Source organism: Oncorhynchus nerka, unplaced genomic scaffold (genome assembly GCF_034236695.1).
Source record: "Oncorhynchus nerka isolate Pitt River unplaced genomic scaffold, Oner_Uvic_2.0 unplaced_scaffold_33___fragment_2___debris, whole genome shotgun sequence".
Classification (NCBI taxonomy): Eukaryota; Metazoa; Chordata; class Actinopteri; order Salmoniformes; family Salmonidae; genus Oncorhynchus; species Oncorhynchus nerka.
Window position 1 is genome coordinate 77,717 of NW_027039958.1, and position 18,576 is coordinate 96,292.

Sequence of the window (18,576 nt, forward strand, 5' to 3'; positions counted from 1 at the left end):
GTATTACAGAAAAATATTGCTATTTGAGTTCCGATTGACTAAATTGACAACATTTTCAGGAAAGTTGTTGTATTTTCCCTTCAATTCACCAAAAACAACCATTCACGGCTATTTGTTTTAAAATGCCTTAGTAAGTTACAAAGTATATGTAAATTGCATAGTATAGTGTTTGTTCCTGCTGTTCTCTCCTTCTTCCCTTTTTCATTTTCTTCAAACCTGGTATCAGTCGGACTTTGCCCATTCATCACCCCTCATGTCTGTTTCTGCAGTCACAAAACTCTGCCTCCTTCCACCATTGTCACTGATAACAGAACAGAACTACCTCGAGATGGTGGATAAATGAAGATAGTTAACTCAGGACGTTTACCACTGTCTGCTTAAGGAGGTGGCTCCTTAAGCAGACAACAATGCAATAGTGGTCTGCTTAGTTAACTGACTTCCATTGGGGGAAAAGAAGGAGTGGGCTCTCTTGCTTCCTCTTCCATCTCTGCTTGAGACTCCAGAATGCTGAGTCACAATGACAAGGCAGAAATACAGCCAGGCAAGAGCCTGAGTCAGTCCATATTGTAGTAGAACCAACAGGAGGTTATGACAGGAATAAGAAGTGGCGCAAATTTCACTGGGGACAGGGGGGGACATGGATTTTTGTCCCCTCCCCAGTTTTATCATTGGAATGTGATACAAAATGAGGCAACGGTGTGCTTTTGGACCGTGCGGATTTCACCGAGCAGTCGGGAAGGCTGTTTGCAGTGTTTATTCAACCCATCCAAAATATTAATATATATATGTCCCCCCCACAACTAAAACCAATGTTGCGCCCCTTGTGAAAATAGTGGGAGGGAGCAATAGGGAGAGAGGGTGAGGGGGAAAGATTACAGACTAAAAACACTGTGTAACCCTTCAGAACTTCAATAGAAATAGTTATGTAATGGTTAACCATTGACAGTATTACTTACTGTTTATAACTTTGTGCGGCTGGTCACATGATGGACCCGGTCATGACTTTAACAACTTAACACAGGTTCTCAGGGTTGAACATTACAGAAGAGATTTGCATAGAGAAATTAAGACAATTATTTGACTATTTCATTTTGAATCCTGTTTGCTCTTCTGCTAAAATATGGTCACTTAGAACAACCTGGAAGAGTAGACGTAACATAGTAAAAGTATATTCGGGAATACTCCAATTAGTATGATATGTTTTGTATGGTATGTATTAATTTGTGGATGTCCATCATCAAATTGGTATTATAATAAACTAATGGTAATTCGTACACTATGTTACAAATCGCCATTTTTATAATATGTTACGATTTGCTAAACATTTGATGTGTTACAAATTCCAATTTGGTGTGGCTAAATTTAGCTCGGTGGCTAGGTGCTAACATTAGCTAGGTGGCTAAAGTTAGTTAGGCTAGGGGTTAAGGGTTAAGGTTACTTTAGGGCTAAGATAAGGTTAGGAGTTAGGTTAAAGGGTTGCAGTTAGGGTTAGGGGAAGGGTTAGCTAACATGCTAAGTAGTTGCAAAGTAGCTAAAAAGTAGTAAATAGTTGCAAAGTTGATAATTAGCTAAAAAGCTGAAGTTGTCCGTGACGAGTTACAAGCAACTTTTGGGATGCTAGACGTTCACGTTATATGCTCACCCAAACTTATACTTTAGGCATGACACACAATTTAGTCAAAAACTGATGTCCCTTTTCGCAAAAAAATGAAGGAATGCCAAGTATGTCACAGCCCTTGTTGTCACACCAGTTTAAGCATGAGTCTACTGCCACTTCCAACAGTCTGAAGAGGCTTTGTCTCATTGTCTCCAAAACTTTGTTTCCACTCATAATGAAAGCATTACGCTATAAAGTGAGGTTCAGCCTAGAACAGTTGATCAAAGTAACAGAAAGCAGGGCACATACTTCAAGGATTATCTATGTTGAAGACCCTTACCCCATTTGAAGCAGCTTCATAATTTGTCAACAAACAATGAACCTAGATAGTAGCTATGACAAACTGATAGATAGAGCCTGTTTTGGCTTACATTTTAGGAAAAAGGGGGCCCTGTTCTAAAACAATTGGAGTAGAGGCAATACCTTACATACTAGGCCAGGAAAGACCAGGGGCTGTATAAATCAGTGAAAGCTGGGGGGAGGAGCTTCCCCATCCATGTAATGTTATTCAATGTGATCTAAAAGGCTAAACTGATCCTAACCCGGCACTCTTGCTCTAACAGGCTTGATGCAAACTGCCCCAGAAGACCTCAGCTGTGTTTGAATACCCATACTAACATGCTGTATACTACATACTTAATGAGTACATACTGCATACTATATACTATTAGTTCACAGGGCTCCCGAATGGCGCAGCGGTCTAAGGCACTGCATCTCAGTGCAAGCAGCGTCACTATAGTACTGCTGTAATTGAGGTATGATTGGGCCCAGTGTCGTCCGGGTGTTGCTGGAGTAGGCCGTCATTGAAAATAAGAATTTGTTCTTAAATGACTTGCCTAGTTAAATAAAGGTTACATTTGAATATACTGTAAAAGAACTGTAAACCTTTAGTTGAGCGTACTAGCTCTTCAACTGTCTCCCGGAAGCTGATGCTGTTGCTATATGCAACCTCTTGTTAGCTTGTTAGCATAACTAATTACTTGCTAGACATCATACGATTTTGGATGTGTCTGTAAATTTAATCTGGAGTGCCAGAGTGCCAGAGTACGCTCTGGGCCTTCTTAAATTCAGAGCGTTGTCAGATTGTCCTTTCGTAAATTCAAAGCGTTTTGCTCTCTGGCAGGAGAGGAGTTGGGTTGACTCGAGCGTTCTGACCTCACAACGGCAATCAAGCACCCAAGCTAACTGGTTAACTTTGGCTAGCTTGCTAGCTACTTCCAGACACAAATGAGGGAACACCTCACTCTGACCATTTTACTCGCCCTAGCAGAGCTGGTTAGGCTGTTTTCATGTTATCCAGAGCATTGGTGACTGTAACTGTGGTGCTGGCAACAATTGAATTACTCTCAGATGAGATTGCTCTGCAATCGGAGTAGATAGCCAGAGTGAATTAACAATGTCCATTGAGAACGCACAATGACTATACCACTTAGCTAAGCCTGATGTCTTAATAGCCAACTAAATGTATGTTAGGTAGCTAGCTAACATAACGGTACATACTACTGCAATGATATGCTATGCGGTTCATAAGGATAGCGTAGCTAAAGAATTGTAACTTAACTTATTTGAAAATTCTTTACATCGCTGAACATTTTCTTAACATTTATCATAATTAGTTAAAGCAATGAAATTGTATCCGCTCTCGTCTGACTTCGGCTGCATATTTTCCGCCATTTTCTTAAAATCTGAAAACCTTGTGTGGCCACGCCCGTTTTCTGAAGAATTGCATTATGGGCCCTGAAAGCACGGAAATAATGTCCACTGCTTATATTTTTCATATTTTGGCTAATTTAGTATAACATCTGGGAACTTTTGGCATACTAACTATATCCATACTATGACCAATAACCATACTACATACTCCACTTACATCACAAATAGTATGGTTAGTGCGGTTAGTATGAGTATTCGAACACAGCTCTAGTTCTTATGAATACCAATGACGTTGCAACTACATGGCTGTATTGAGCAATAACCAGCACCCTGAAAGCACCCTGTCAACAGTTGTGGAAGATCAGGTCATGTGAACTAAAGTTGTTATGAAGGTTACTTTATTACTGTAGTCTTTGATTTTCATTAGCTGTAAAAAGTTTTCCACTTCACAGTTTTAGCTTAATAAGCTATGTATGGTTAGATGTATGTAGCTACTGATTTTGTGTAGTTATTTCTAGCCTAATGTAATTAACTGACATATTATTTGTCAACCTCTATATGTAATTTGAAACCGAAAGGTGTATCTTCAAATACCATTTCTACAAAAGCCAGCCTTTCTTTCTCTGTCCCCTACTGTATTCCCATACCTCATACTGAAAATTGAGCTGATATTTTAAAAAAAGTGTGATAAACCCTACAGTTTTTGTTTTGACTGCATTCTGGAAAAGCTACATATGCTATTGAAACATGTGCTCTTAGAGAATGAAACAGAAGTTTACAGAACTGCATCTCAAAGTTCAATTCCTTTTATATCCTAAATCAAACGTAGACGTAGACTATTTCTCAATTAGCCTAATATTAGAATGAGTGTTCAAATTCTTTCTATTTTCTTCTAAGGATATAACACACACACATTTTTCAACGATAACTTCTGTAGTTAGACCTGCAGTGTAGCATTGCTTAAAGCTTTTAGCTGATACTACTGCTTTAGTTGTTTCCAATAGAATGTTACTTTGTAATAAACAAAGTTTTTTTTTAAAATTAACAGTCTGAGATGAAGAGGACAAGGCGATAGCCTTTACTCTGCCCAAAATCTTTCCGCGTGAGATAAGCCCGTTATCTTTCAAATTACTTGAGGATTATGATCAAATAGAAGTTTCGTAATGTTTAAGCTTTTACAAATGTACTGATATATGTGGATGCATGTGGTATCCCGGAAACTTTGAGAAAAATGAAGTATATTTGTGCGTGGTGTTCACCGACGTACCTGCCCTCTCATTGGCTAGAATGGTCCCACCTGATCTACCTGTCTTCATTCGTTGAGCACATGTATTTCCATTGATAGAGTGGTCACTCGGCTCTCTTGTCAATATAATAAATAATCTTTGCTTTAGGTCATGTGTATGAGTGGGCTGGTCTTTAAATGACCCGCCTAGTTCCTGTTGAAATTCTAAAGGTGATTGGCTACGCTCTGTGAGGGTGGATTTCACTGACGCATTCCGTTTGGAACAATAAATAGAGCGAACAAGGCTCCTTCTACTTCACAAGTCTGAGAAGACGCATGAAGAAGTTCTTGCTTCAACAGTGATTGAACGGAACTCCTCTGCCTTCGTCCCGCATTATAGAACATTACGGATTGATAACATAGTACTTACTTGAACTATAATAGCAAAATAGTTTAAGAAACTCTATTTTTGTACTTTTCATTTTGATATAAAAGAAAATCTGCCAAGATGGAGTCTCAGATCCGCCAGAACTATCACCACGATTGCGAAGCTGCCATCAACCGGATGATCAACTTGGAGATGTTTGCCTCCTACACCTACACCTCAATGGTAAGGAGTCTACCAAGATGACCGTGTTGTTCATCTATCGGTGTTATTTTTATGCCTGGTCCTAAATGGCTTTTTTCACTTGATTTTTCTGTAGGTCTAGACAATTAATAGCAAATAACCTCAACTCCGTGAAGTACATATTTGAGTTTTACTTGGCAAGGCTATTAAGACCCTCCAGTTAGATATAGCATTCAAATGAAGTTGGGAATCTATCCTACCTCTGTCAGAGCGCGTAACAACTCATTGACAGGTTAAATGTCACGTTACCAAGTAGACAACGGACTAGACTAGACTGATTCATCCCTATATCATCAAGCTTTGTTGCCAGAACAAGAACAGAATGCTTTTTCTTTTTGTAACTACAATATTTTGTTTATCCACGCAGGCTTTCTATTTCTCCCGTGACGATGTGGCTCTGCGTGGCTTCGCGCATTTCTTCAAGGAGAACAGCGACGAGGAGCGGGAGCACGCGGATAAGCTACTCTCCTTCCAGAACAAGAGAGGTGGACGCATTTTACTCCAGGACATCAAGGTGAGCGCCTGGGCGTCGAAAAACACATTTAGATTGTAGACTGATAGAGAATGTCTTTACTCCATGGAGGAAAGTGTCTCCAGAGTTAAATTGATCGAGAGAACCTGGAGTAGTCCTAAACATACTGCCTCTAACCACTGAACTGAAACTGTGAGGTGTGTAACTCTGTTCACTTTATCCTTACCTTAACGTCTGCTAGTAGTTCCTAACCCTCCTGTGTTCACTCTGTCCTGTATAGAAGCCAGAACGTGATGAGTGGGGCAATGGGCTGGAGGCCATGCAGTGTGCTCTGCAGCTGGAGAAGAATGTGAACCAGGCCCTGCTGGACCTGCACAAGATTGCCTCTGACAAGGTTGACCCCCATGTAAGTTGTGGTGGAACTGCACATCACATGTATGTATCACATAGAATACAGGTACTGTCCCAGGAGATGATCAGGTTGTTGTAGCTCTGATAACTAATGACACGGGATTGTTTGACCTGCTTCTTCACACGCGCACAATAGTCCACAGATTCACACAATGCAGCTAATGCATAAGGGGCGGCAGGTTGTCTAGTGGTTAGAGCTTTGGGCCAGTAACACAGGTTGCTGGGTTAAATCCCAGAGCTGACAAGGTAAAAATGTGTTCTGCCCCTGAACAAGGCAGTTAACCTATTGTTCCACATTAGGATGCCATTGTAAAGAAGTGTTTGTTAATGGATTTGTCTAGTTAAAAAAATAGACACCTCATTATCTACACTTATGCCATTACCACCAGGCTCTTGTGTATTACTGTAGTTACAATAGTCTGTATTCATTCTCTTGTCTGACCTGTGTTTTCCCTCTTTAGCTGTGTGACTTCCTGGAGACCCATTACCTGAATGAGCAGGTGGAGGCCATTAAGAAGCTGGGAGACCACATCACCAACCTCACCAAGATGGCTGCTGTCAAAAACAAGATGGCAGAGTACCTGTTTGACAAGCACACCCTGGGAGGCCAGAGCTAAACCACTTCCATCCCCAGGCTACGGCCTCCAGCCTCAGACCAGGACTCCTGGCTTTGCTTTTATAGGGATGGGAGAGTGTTAAACTGGTGAATTGCAACACTGCTGTGACATTAATGTTTCTGTTCACAACACTACTGTATTGGAGGCAAGGCTTCTTGTAAAACAATTAAAAAATATAACTGAAGTTTGTCTGTTTTCTAACTGTTTACCTGTAGTAATGGATGTTGTATCAGTCTATTGAGGTGCTTTGCTCTTTTACTGAGCATCTTCATACAGTGATACATACTGACAATTGTAGACCTACTAGTGGCTGAGGGTCATGACAATAGGAGAAGATAACATGAGTTTCATAAAGGACGTTACAGAGGGTGTCCTTTACCGTATCTTGTAATAGTGCCATGTCAATTAAGGACCCAGCTGTCAACTCTAGCGCCGTAGGAGTGAAATTGTTACCTTTAATTGATCTAGACCTTTATTCTATCACAAGTTTTAATAGACAGCCTAGAGGGCAATCAAAACCATTAGCCAGCTGTTATGGCACATTTCTCTAGTGATGGGAAGTTTGGCTCTGACTGGCAAATCTTCACTCATTATTTATTTCAGTTGGTAATGCCCAATAGTTCCCCTACAGCAAATTAACTGAATACTCAAAAGTATATTTGAAAACATATTTTACACAAATCCACAAAGAGAGCCAGAGATTTGTAATCTGATGTACTCAAAGGCCACTAGATTGAATCTGATTAAATTGCATATTCCTTCATTTCCCGACATTTGTATTTATGGATCCCTAATAGCTGCTGTCAAGGCAGCAGTTACTCTTCATGGGGTCCGGCAAAATAAAGGCAGTTCTACACATTAAAACTAACTTTCCGTTAAACAGATTTCACAAAACATTAAGGGTTCCCACTCAGGCCACTACTCCACCACATATACAACACAAAATCAATGTGTATCTATACTGAACATATTGTGTTGTAATGGTTATCCATCTTACTTTACTGCTTGTATGAGTAACTTGATGTGGAATAGCAGCCATGTCATGGCTCTCTGTAGTACTGTGCACCTCCCATAGTATGTCCTGGACTTGGGAATTGTGAAGAGACCTGGTGGTATGTCTTGTAGCTCTCTGTGTACATTTAAGGTTGTACCATGCAGGCCAGTTCTGGGCCAATTATAATTTTCCTAAGTCCTTTTTTGTGGCACCTGACATGACTGGACAGTAGTCCAGGTGCGACAAAACAAGGGCCTGTAGAACCTACCTTGTTGATAGCGTTAAGAAGGCAGAGCAGTGCTTTATTATGGACAGATCTATCCCCATCTTGGTGTTGTATCCATATGTTTTTACCATTTCAGAAGTTTATTCTCAACTTGTTACATTTCCACATTATCCATTACAAGATTTAGTTGAGGTTCAGGGTTTAGTGTTTTTATTTTATGTCCCAAATACAAAGCCGTTAGTTTTTGAAATTCATGTATTTAGGACTAACTTACTTCTTGCCACCCAGTACCCAAGTCCAGGATATACTATGGGAGGTGCACAGTACTACAGAGAGCCATGACATGGCTGCTATTCCACATCAAGTAACTCATGCAAGTAGTAAAGTCATATTTAAAACCATAAAAACAATTACATATTCACTGTAGATATCTGGTAGTGGCCTGAGTGGGAACCCTTAATGTTTTGTGAAATCTGTTTAATGTAAGGTTAGTTTTAATGTATAGAACTGCCTTTATTTTGCCAGACCCCATGAAGAGTAACTGCTGCCTTGACAGCAGATATTAGGGATCCATAAATACAAATGTTGGGAAATTAAGGAATATGCAATTTAATCAGATTCCATCTAGTGGCCTTTTGGAGTACATCAGATTACAAATCTCCGGCCCTCTTTGTGGCTTTGTGTAAAATATGTTTTCAAATAGAATTACAAAGCTGCGAAACTTTACCCTAAATTTAAACCAAGATATCCAATACCATACAAATGTACTCAATTTTACCATGTCAATAATTGGTTGTATAAAGAATAAAGTTGAAGAGTAATTGAAAATTCCATTGCTGATTAGACCATCTTCCCTTTAACCAAGTGTCTTGTCACCAGAAACTCCTTTACTTTATCTTGAAAACAATATTTCGCAGTTCAAGTATTAAAGTTTGGCTTGCCTGTTAATTACCAAAATGACAGCGTTCAGTAACTTATGTAAAGTAACAGTAGCGTTGCAACCATATGACAGCTCCAATAAGCCCCTTAAGAACGAGAGGCTTGTAGAATCATTCCTTTTTTGATTATTCAGTTCATAATTTTTTCACATACATTTTATTTTTATTTTCCATCAACTCATCTTCAATACACTCTCCTGCAACCTGCCTCACCAATTGATATGTATAAATACGTATTATTTACCTCAAATCTGCAATCCTCCAAGAAGCTAGCCAGAAGCTAGCCAGAAACTCCAAGAAGCTAGCCAGGAGCTAATCAGAAGCTAGTTAGCTTCTTTACTGGCAACTCGTTAGTATTCAGCTAACCACGGTTTGTGGTCATCAGCTATCCTTTAACTCGAAAATCTATCGCCAGTTTTGTACGGCGCAGCGCGGCTCGGAACGGAACATACCGGACCGATTTTTCTCTCCATGTCCCTGGATTTCAACTGCTCTCTGGACATTCACTCCCGGATCTCACAGCTAGCTGGCTGCTATCCGTGTGTCTATCTGCTTTCGTCGATTCCGGAGCAAACATCAATTACTCCGGAGCTAGCCAGCTCCGTCAATCACTCCTGAGCTCCGTCAATCACTCCTGGGCTGCAGTCACCTATCCGGACCCGTTTTACTGCCTACGCGGAGCCCCACCGGGCCTTCACAACTGGACTGCCGACGTTATCTACCCGAAGGAGATCCGGCTGGCTCCTCCGTCGCGACGTTACCTGAATGCCCATCTGCGGCCTGCTAACCGTTAGCTGTCTTACCGGCTGCTCTCAGAATAGACAATCGGACAATTTATTTATTTTTATTATTATTATGTTTCTTCTTGGGCCTCTATAACTATATCTATTGTTTTTATTTTTTTGTTGGTGTGTGATTTGGACTAATCCCCTCTACAACACGGAACTCCACTAATCTACTGACGGAACGCAAGAGGTGGCTAACAACAGACCTCCATCCTATGCTAGCTTGCTACCGATGTCCTGGCTAGCTGTCTAAATCGCCGTGACCCCCAAACCAACCTCTCCACTCCCTGGACCCTTTTGATCACTCGACTAAGGATGCCTCTCCTTAATGTCAATATGTCCTGTCCATTGCTGTTCTGGTTAGTGTTTATTGGCTTATTTCACTGTAGAGCCTCTAGTCCTGCTCACTATACCTTATCCAACTTATTAGTTCCACCACCCACACATGCAATGACATCTCCTGGTTTCAATGATGTTTCTAGAGACAATATATCTCTCTTCATCACTCAATACCTAGGTTTACCTCCACTGTATTCACATCCTACCATACCTTTTCTGTACATTATACCTTGATGCTATTTTATCGCCCCCAGAAACCTCCTTTTACTCTCTGTTCCAGACGTTCTAGACGACCAATTCTTATTGCTTTTAGCCGTACCCTTATTCTTTCCTCCTATGTTCCTCTGGCGATGTAGAGGTGAATCCAGGCCCTGCAGTGCCTAGCTCCACTCCTATTCCCCAGGCGCTCTCTTTTGATGACTTCTGTAACCGTAATAGCCTTGGTTTCATGCATGTTAACATTAGAAGCCTCCTCCCTAAGTTTGTTCTTTTCACTGCTTTAGCACACTCTGCCAACCCGGATGTTCTAGCTGTGTCTGAATCCTGGCTTAGGAAGACCACCAAAATTCAGAAATTTTAATTCCAAACTACAACATTTTCAGACAAGATAGAACTGCCAAAGGGGGCGGTGTTGCAATCTACTGCAAAGATAGCCTGCAGAGTTCTGTCCTACTATCCAGGTCTGTACCCAAACAATTTGAACTTCTACTTTTAAAAATCCACCTCTCTAAAAACAAGTCTCTCACCGTTGCCGCCTGCTATAGACCACCCTCTGCCCCCAGCTGTGCTCTGACACCATATGTGAACTGATTGCCCCCCATCTATCTTCAGAGCTCGTGCTGCTAGGCGACCTAAACTGGAACATGCTTAACACCCCAGCCATCCTACAATCTAAACTTGATGCCCTCAATCTCACACAAATTATCAATGAACCTACCAGGTACCCCCCCAAAGCCTTAAACACGGGCACCCTCATAGATATCATCCTAACCAACTTCCCCTCTAAATACACCTCTGCTGTCTTCAACCAATATCTCAGCGATCACTGCCTCATTGCCTGCATCCGTAATGGGTCAGCGGTCAAACGACCTCCACTCATCACTGTAAAACGCTCCCTGAAACACTTCAGCGAGCAGGCCTTTCTAATCGACCTGGCCGGGGTGTCCTGGAAGGATATTGATCTCATCCCGTCAGTAGAGGATGCCTGGATATTTTTTAAAAATGCCTTCCTAACAATCTTAAATAAACATGCCCCATTCAAGAAAATTAGAACCAGGAACAGATATAGCCCTTGGTTCTCCCCAGACCTGACTGCCCTTAACCAACACAAAAACATCCTATGGCGTTCTGCATTAGCATCGAACAGCCCCGTGATATGCAGCTGTTCAGGAAGCTAGAAACCGTTATACACAGGCAGTTAGAAAAGCCAAGGCTAGCTTTTTCAAGCAGAAATTTGCTTCCTGCAACACTAACTCAAAAAGTTCTGGGACACTGTAAAGTCCATGGAGAATAAGAACACCTCCTCCCAGCTGCCCACTGCACTGAAGATAGGAAACACTGTCACCACTGATAAATCCACCATAATTGAGAATTTCAATAAGCATTTTTCTACGGCTGGCCATGCTTTCCACCTGGCAACTCCTACCCCGGTCAACAGCACTGCACCCCCAACAGCAACTCGCCCAAGCCTTCCCCATTTCTCCTTCTCCCAAATCCATTCAGCTGAAGTTCTGAAAGAGCTGAAAAATCTGGACCCCTACAAATCAGCCGGGCTAGACAATCTGGACCCTTTCTTTCTAAAATTATCTGCCGAAATTGTTGCCACCCCTATTACTAGCCTGTTCAACCTCTCTTTCGTGTCATCTGATATTCCCAAAGATTGGAAAGCAGCTGGTCATGGGTGCACCTCAGCCACGCTCAAGGTCCTAAACGATATCTTAACCGCCATCGATAAGAAACATTACTGTGCAGCCGTATTCATTGATCTGGCCAAGGCTTTCGACTCTGTCAACCACCGCATCCTCATCGGCAGACTCGACAGCCTTGGTTTCTCAAATGATTGCCTCGCCTGGTTCACCAACTACTTCTCTGATAGAGTTCAGTGTGTCAAATCGGAGGGTCTGCTGTCCGGACCTCTGGCAGTCTCTATGGGGGTGCCACAGGGTTCAATTCTTGGACCGACTCTCTTCTCTGTATACATCAATGAGGTCGCTCTTGCTGCTGGTGAGTCTCTGATCCGCCTCTACGCAGACGACACCATTCTGTATACTTCCGGCCCTTCTTTGAACACTGTGTTAACAACCCTCCAGGCAAGCTTCAATGCCATACAACTCTCCTTCCGTGGCCTCCAATTGCTCTTAAATACACTAAATGCATGCTCTTCAACCGATCGCTACCTGCACCTACCCGCCTGTCCAACATCACTACTCTGGACGGCTCTGACTTAGAATACGTGGACAACTACAAATACTTAGGTGTCTGGTTAGACTGTAAACTCTCCTTCCAGACCCATATCAAACATCTCCAATCCAAAGTTAAATCTAGAATTGGCTTCCTATTTCGCAACAAAGCAGCCTTCACTCATGCTGCCAAACATACCCTTGTAAAATTGACCATCCTACCAATCCTCGACTTTGACGATGTCATTTACAAAATAGCCTCCAATACCCTACTCAACAAATTGGATGCAGTCTATCACAGTGCAATCCGTTTTGTCACCAAAGCCCCATATACTACCCACCATTGCGACCTGTACGCTCTCGTTGGCTGGCCCTCGCTTCATACTCGTCGCCAAACCCACTGGCTCCATGTCATCTACAAGACCCTGCTAGGTAAAGTCCCCCCTTATCTCAGCTCGCTGGTCACCATAGCATCTCCCACCTGTAGCACACGCTCCAGCAGGTATATCTCTCTAGTCACCCCCAAAACCAATTCTTTCTTTGGCCGTCTCTCCTTCCAGTTCTCTGCTGCCAATGACTGGAACGAACTACAAAAATCTCTTAAATTGGAAACACTTATCTCCCTCACTAGCTTTAAGCACCAACTGTCAGAGCATCTTACAGATTACTGCACCTGTACATAGCCCACCTATAATTTAGCCCAAACAACTACCTCTTTCCCAACTGTATTTAATTTATTTATTTATTTTGCTCCTTTGCACCCCATTATTTTTATTTCTACTTTGCACATTCTTCCATTGCAAAACTACCATTCCAGTGTTTTACTTGCTATATTGTATTTACTTTGCCACCATGGCCTTTTTTGCCTTTACCTCCCTTCTCACCTAATTTGCTCACATTGTATATAGACTTGTTTTTTTACTGTATTTTTGACTGTGTTTGTTTATTCCATGTGTAACTCTGTGTCGTTGTATGTGTCGAACTGCTTTGCTTTATCTTGGCCAGGTCGCAATTGTAAATGAGAACTTGTTCTCAACTTGCTTACCTGGTTAAATAAAGGTGAAATAAATAAATAATTTGCTGTAGGGGAAGTATTGGGCATTACCAACTGAAATAAATAATGAGTGAAGATTTGCCAGTCAGAGCTGAACTTCATCACTAGAGAAATGTGCCATAACAGCTGGCTAATGGTTTTGATTGACCTCTAGGCTGTCTAATAAACTTGTGATGTAGAGTAAAGGTCTACATCAATTGTAGGTAACAATTTCACTCCTACGGCGCTAGAGTTGACAGCTGGGTCCTTAATTGACATGGCACTATTACAAGATACGGTAAAGGACACCCTCTGTTGTCCGAGGTAACATCCTTTATGAAACTCATGTTAAACTTCTATAGTTATGACCCTCAGCCACTAGTAAGTCTACAATTGTCAGTATTTATCACTGTATGAAGATGCTCAGTAAAACAGCAAAGCACCTCAATAGACTGATACAACATCGATTACTACAGGTCAACACTTGACTGATATTTTTAATTGTTTTACAAGAAGCCTTGCCTCCAATACAGTAGTGTTGTCAACAGAAACATCAATGTTACAGCTGTTGCACTGCACCAGTTTAACACTCTCCCCTCCCTATAAATGTAAAGCCAGGAGGATCTATCAGAGAAGCCAGGAGTCCTGGTCTGAGGCTGGAGGCCGTAGCCTGGGGATGGAAGTGGTTTAGCTCTGGCCTCCCAGGGTGTGCTTGTCAAACAGGTACTCTGCCATCTTGTTTTTGACAGCATCCATCTTGATGAGGTTGGTGATGTGGTCTCCCAGCTTCTTAATGGCCTCCACCTGCTCATTCAGATAATGAGTCTCCAGGAAGTCACACAGCTAAAGAGGGAAAACACAGGTCAGAAAAGATCATGAATACAGACTATTGTAGATAGAGTAACACAACCTGGTGGTAATGACATAAGGGCAGATAATGAGGTGTCTGCAGTTTATTTTTTAACTAGACAAGTCAGATAAATTCCTATTTACAATGACATTCTAACATGACAGTGGGTTAATCAGGGGCAGAACAGATTTTTACCTTGTCAGCTCAGGGATTCGAGCCAGCAACCTTCTGGTTACTGGCCCAAAGCTCTAACCACTAGATGACCTGCCACCCCTTATGCATTAGCTGCATTGTGTGTGTAGTGTGCATCTGTGGACTATTGTGTGCGTGTAAAGAAACAGGTCACCCAATCCTGTCATTAGTTATCAGAGCTACAACAACCTGATCATCTCCTGGGACAGTACCTGTATTCTATGTGATACATACATGTGATGTGCAGTTCCACCACAACTTACATGGGGGTCAACCTTGTCAGAGGCAATCTTGTGCAGGTCCAGCAGGGCCTGGTTCACATTCTTCTCCAGCTGCAGAGCACACTGCATGGCCTCCAGCCCATTGCCCCACTCATCACGTTCTGGCTTCTACACAGGACAGAGTGAACACAGGAGGGTTAGGAACTACTAGCAGACGTTAAGGTCAGGATAAAGTGAACAGAGTTACACACCTCACAGTTTCAGTTCAGTGGTTAGAGGCAGTATGTTTAGGACTACTCCAGGTTCTCTATATCAACTGAACACTGGACACTCCATGGAGTAAAGACATTTATCAGTCTACAATCTAAATGTGTTCCTCGATGCTCAAGCGCTCACCTTGATGTCCTGGAGTAAAATGCGTCCACCTCTTGTTCTGGAAGGAGAGTAGCTTGTCGGCGTGCTCACGCTCCTCGTTGCTGTTCTCCTTGAAGAAATGCGCGAAGCCAGACAGAGCCACATCGTCACGGGAGAAATAGAAAGCCTGGGTGGACAAACAAAACAGTGTGGTTAAAAGAAGAAAAGAAAAAGTGCCGAACGTGACAATGTTCTTGTTGTGGCAACTAAGCTTGATGATATAGGCATGAATCAGTCTAGTCCTTTGTCTACTTGGTAACCTGACAATTAACCTGTCAAGGAGTTGTTACGCGCTCTGACCAAGGTAGGATAGATTCCCGGCTTCACTTGAATGCTATACCAACCTGGAGGGTCTTAATAGCTTTAGTAAAACTAAAATATGTTCTTAACGGAGTTGAGGTTATTGGCTACAGAGAAGTCAGGTGAAAAGTGGAATTTAGGCCCAGGCATAATAACAGGTAGCTCAACAAAACGGTAATCTTGGTAGACTCCTTACCATCGAAGTGTAGGTGTAGGAGGCAAACATCTCCAAGTTGATCATCCGGTTGATAGCAGCTTCGCAATCGTGGTGATAGTTCTGGCGGATCTGAGACTCCATCTTGGCAGATTTTCTTTAATATCTAAAGTAACGGTACAAAAATACGGTTTATTCGACTATTTTGCTATTATAGTTCAGGTAAGTGTTATGTTATCAATCCAGAATGTTCTATAATGCGGGACGGAGGCAGAGGAGTTCCGTTCAATCACTGTTGAAGCAAGAACTTCTTCATGCGTCTTCTCAGACTTGTGAACTGGAAGAAGCCTTGTTTGCTCTATTTATTGTTCCGAACGGAATGCGTCAGTGAAATCCACCCTCACAGAGCGTAGCCAATCACCTTTAGAATTTCAACAGGAACTATGGGGATCATTTGATGACGATCCCATTCCTCAGGAGTGAATGTAACATTGTGTGTTCTCATGAATTCTTGATAATCGTATAGTTGACCATCATTGTTCAATAATTGTTTAATCCAAATAATGTTGTTGTCAAACCAGTCTTGGAAAAATAAATACGTGTTTTTGTGTTTTAAGTCATTCTTATTCCATATTGTATACTTATGTTCTTTTGTCAGAAGATTTTGGAGTGAGTTAAAATCTTCTATCTTAAAGAGAAGACTACTAATGTTAATCTGAGAGACTATGATATTGTGTTTTTTGATATGGACCCTGATTTAACTTTCATTGTTCATTTGTTTATCTTTTATGGAAGATTCTTTATCCATGAAATGAAGTCGGCAGAGAACAAACCCCTCTTCACATTATTTAAGATGGAATTTAAATATTATTTTGAAATTATCAGTAAATGTAAAAACAAAAAAGCAATATTCACCATAAAGAGACTCATATCTCCCTCACTAACTTTAAACATCAGCTGTCAGAGCAGGTCACACATCATTGCACCTGTACATAGCAAAATCAAAATCAAATCAAATCAAAGCCCATCTGTAAGTAGCCCATCCAACTACCTCATCCCCATATCGTTACTTATTTTTTTGCTCCTTTGCACCCCAGTATCTCTACTTGCACATTCATCTTCTGCACATCTATCACTCCAGTGTTTAATTGCTAAATTGTAATCACTTTTGCCACTACGGCCAATTTATTGCCCTACCTCCCTAATCTTACCTCATTTGCACACACTATATATAGATTTTTTTTTATTGTGTATTGACTGTACGTTTGTTTATTCCATGTGTAACTCGGTGTTATTGTTTGTGTCGCACTGCTTTGCTTTATCTTGGCCAGGTCGCAGTTGAAAATGAGAACTTGTTCTCAACTGGCCTACCTGGTTAAATAAAGGTGAAGTTAAAAAAATTAAGTGAAAAATGTTTAACAAAATGAAAAGGAATCTTGATATGTAATACCCCTGTCTGTTAGGTTTATGTACTCTTCTTTGTATATATTTTGTATTGTTGTGTTCATAATAATAAATAAATAAATATATATAAAAAATATAAATAAATGATGATCCCACTCATTCACATCACCTAAAGCAAAGATATGTATTATATTGACAAGAGAGCCGAGTGACCTTGACTGCCGTTGTGAGGTCAAAATGCTCGGATCAACCCTACTCCTCGGCCAGAGCGGCCAGTGTGGGCTCTGAACGCTCCGAGGGCGAAACGCTTTAAATTTACGAATGGACAATCTGACAACACTCTGAATTTACGAACGCCGAGAGCATACTCTGGCATTCCAGATTTAATTTACAAACACACCCGAAATCGTATGATGTCTAGCTAGTAATTAGTTATGCTAACAAGCTAGCAAGACGTTGCATAGCAACACCATCAGCTTCCGGTAGACAGGCGAAGCGCTAGTAAGCTCATCTAGAAGTTTACAGTTCTTTTACAGTATACTCAAATGTAACTTCATTTAACTAGGCAAGTCGGTTAAGAACAAATTCGGCCTACCTCAGCCAAACCCGGACGACGCTGGGCCAATCACAGCCAGATGTGATACAGCCTGGATTCAAACCAGGTACTAAAGTGATGCCGCTTGCACTGGGATGCGGTGCCTTAGACTGCTGCGCCACTCGGGAGCCCTATGAACTAATAGTATATACTATGCAGTATGTATGTAGTATACAGTATGTTAGAATGGGTAATCGAACACTACTTAGGTCTTCTGGGGCAGTATGCATCAAGCCGATTTAGGATCAGTTTAGCCTTTTAGATCACATTGAATAACATTACATTGATGGGGAAGCTCCTCCCCCCAGCAGCCACCCAGCCCCTGATCTTTCCTGGCCTAATATGTAAGGTAGTGCCTCTACTCCAATTGTTTGAGGACAGAACCCCCTTTCTCCTAAAATGTAAGCCAAAACAGGCTCTATCTATCAGTTTGTCATAGCTACTATCTAGGTGCAGTGTTTGATGAACAATTATGAAGCTGCTTCAAATGTGGGTAAGGGTCTTCAACATAGATAATCCTTGAAGTATGTGCCCTGCTTTCTGTTACTTTGATCAACTGTTTTAGACTGAACCTCAGTTTATAGTGTAATGTTTTCATTATGAGCGCAAACAACGTTTTGGAGACAATGAGTCAAAGCTTCTTCAGACTGTTGGGAGTGACATTAGACTTATGCTTAAACTGGTGTTACAAAAAGGGCTGTGACATACTTGGCATTCCTTATTTTTTTTGCCAAAAGGGACATCACCTGTTGACTAAATGATGTGTCATGCTTAAAGGATAATTTAGGGTGAGCATATAACGCGAACGTCTAGCATCACAAAGGTTGCCCTTTAACCTAACTCCTAACCTTAACCTTAGACCTAACCTTAACCCTTAACCCCTAGCCTAGCTAATATCAGCCACCTAGCTAACGCTAGCACCTAGCCACCGAGCTAACGTTAGCCACAACAAATTGGAATTCGTAAGATATCATATGTTTAGCAAATCGTAACATATTGTAAAAATTGCAATTAGTAAAATATAATACGAAATGGATGATGGACATCCACAAATTAATACATACCATAC

General features: G+C 41.5%; 1 protein-coding gene and 1 pseudogene across 1 annotated transcript; one reads left to right on the forward strand and one right to left on the reverse strand.

Moving 5' to 3' along the window:
• The first annotated feature begins 4,824 nt into the window (after nt 1–4,824).
• LOC115123566 (ferritin, middle subunit-like) lies at nt 4,825–6,847 on the forward strand. The gene is made up of 4 exons (XM_029652908.2): nt 4,825–5,145; nt 5,531–5,677; nt 5,916–6,041; nt 6,508–6,847. Exons 1-4 carry the CDS (start codon nt 5,044–5,046, stop codon nt 6,661–6,663), a joined length of 531 nt encoding a protein of 176 aa, XP_029508768.2. The 5' UTR covers nt 4,825–5,043; the 3' UTR covers nt 6,664–6,847.
• A 7,130-nt stretch (nt 6,848–13,977) lies between these two features.
• LOC135568815 (ferritin, middle subunit-like) lies at nt 13,978–15,858 on the reverse strand (annotated as a pseudogene).
• Between the last annotated feature and the right edge of the window lie 2,718 nt (nt 15,859–18,576).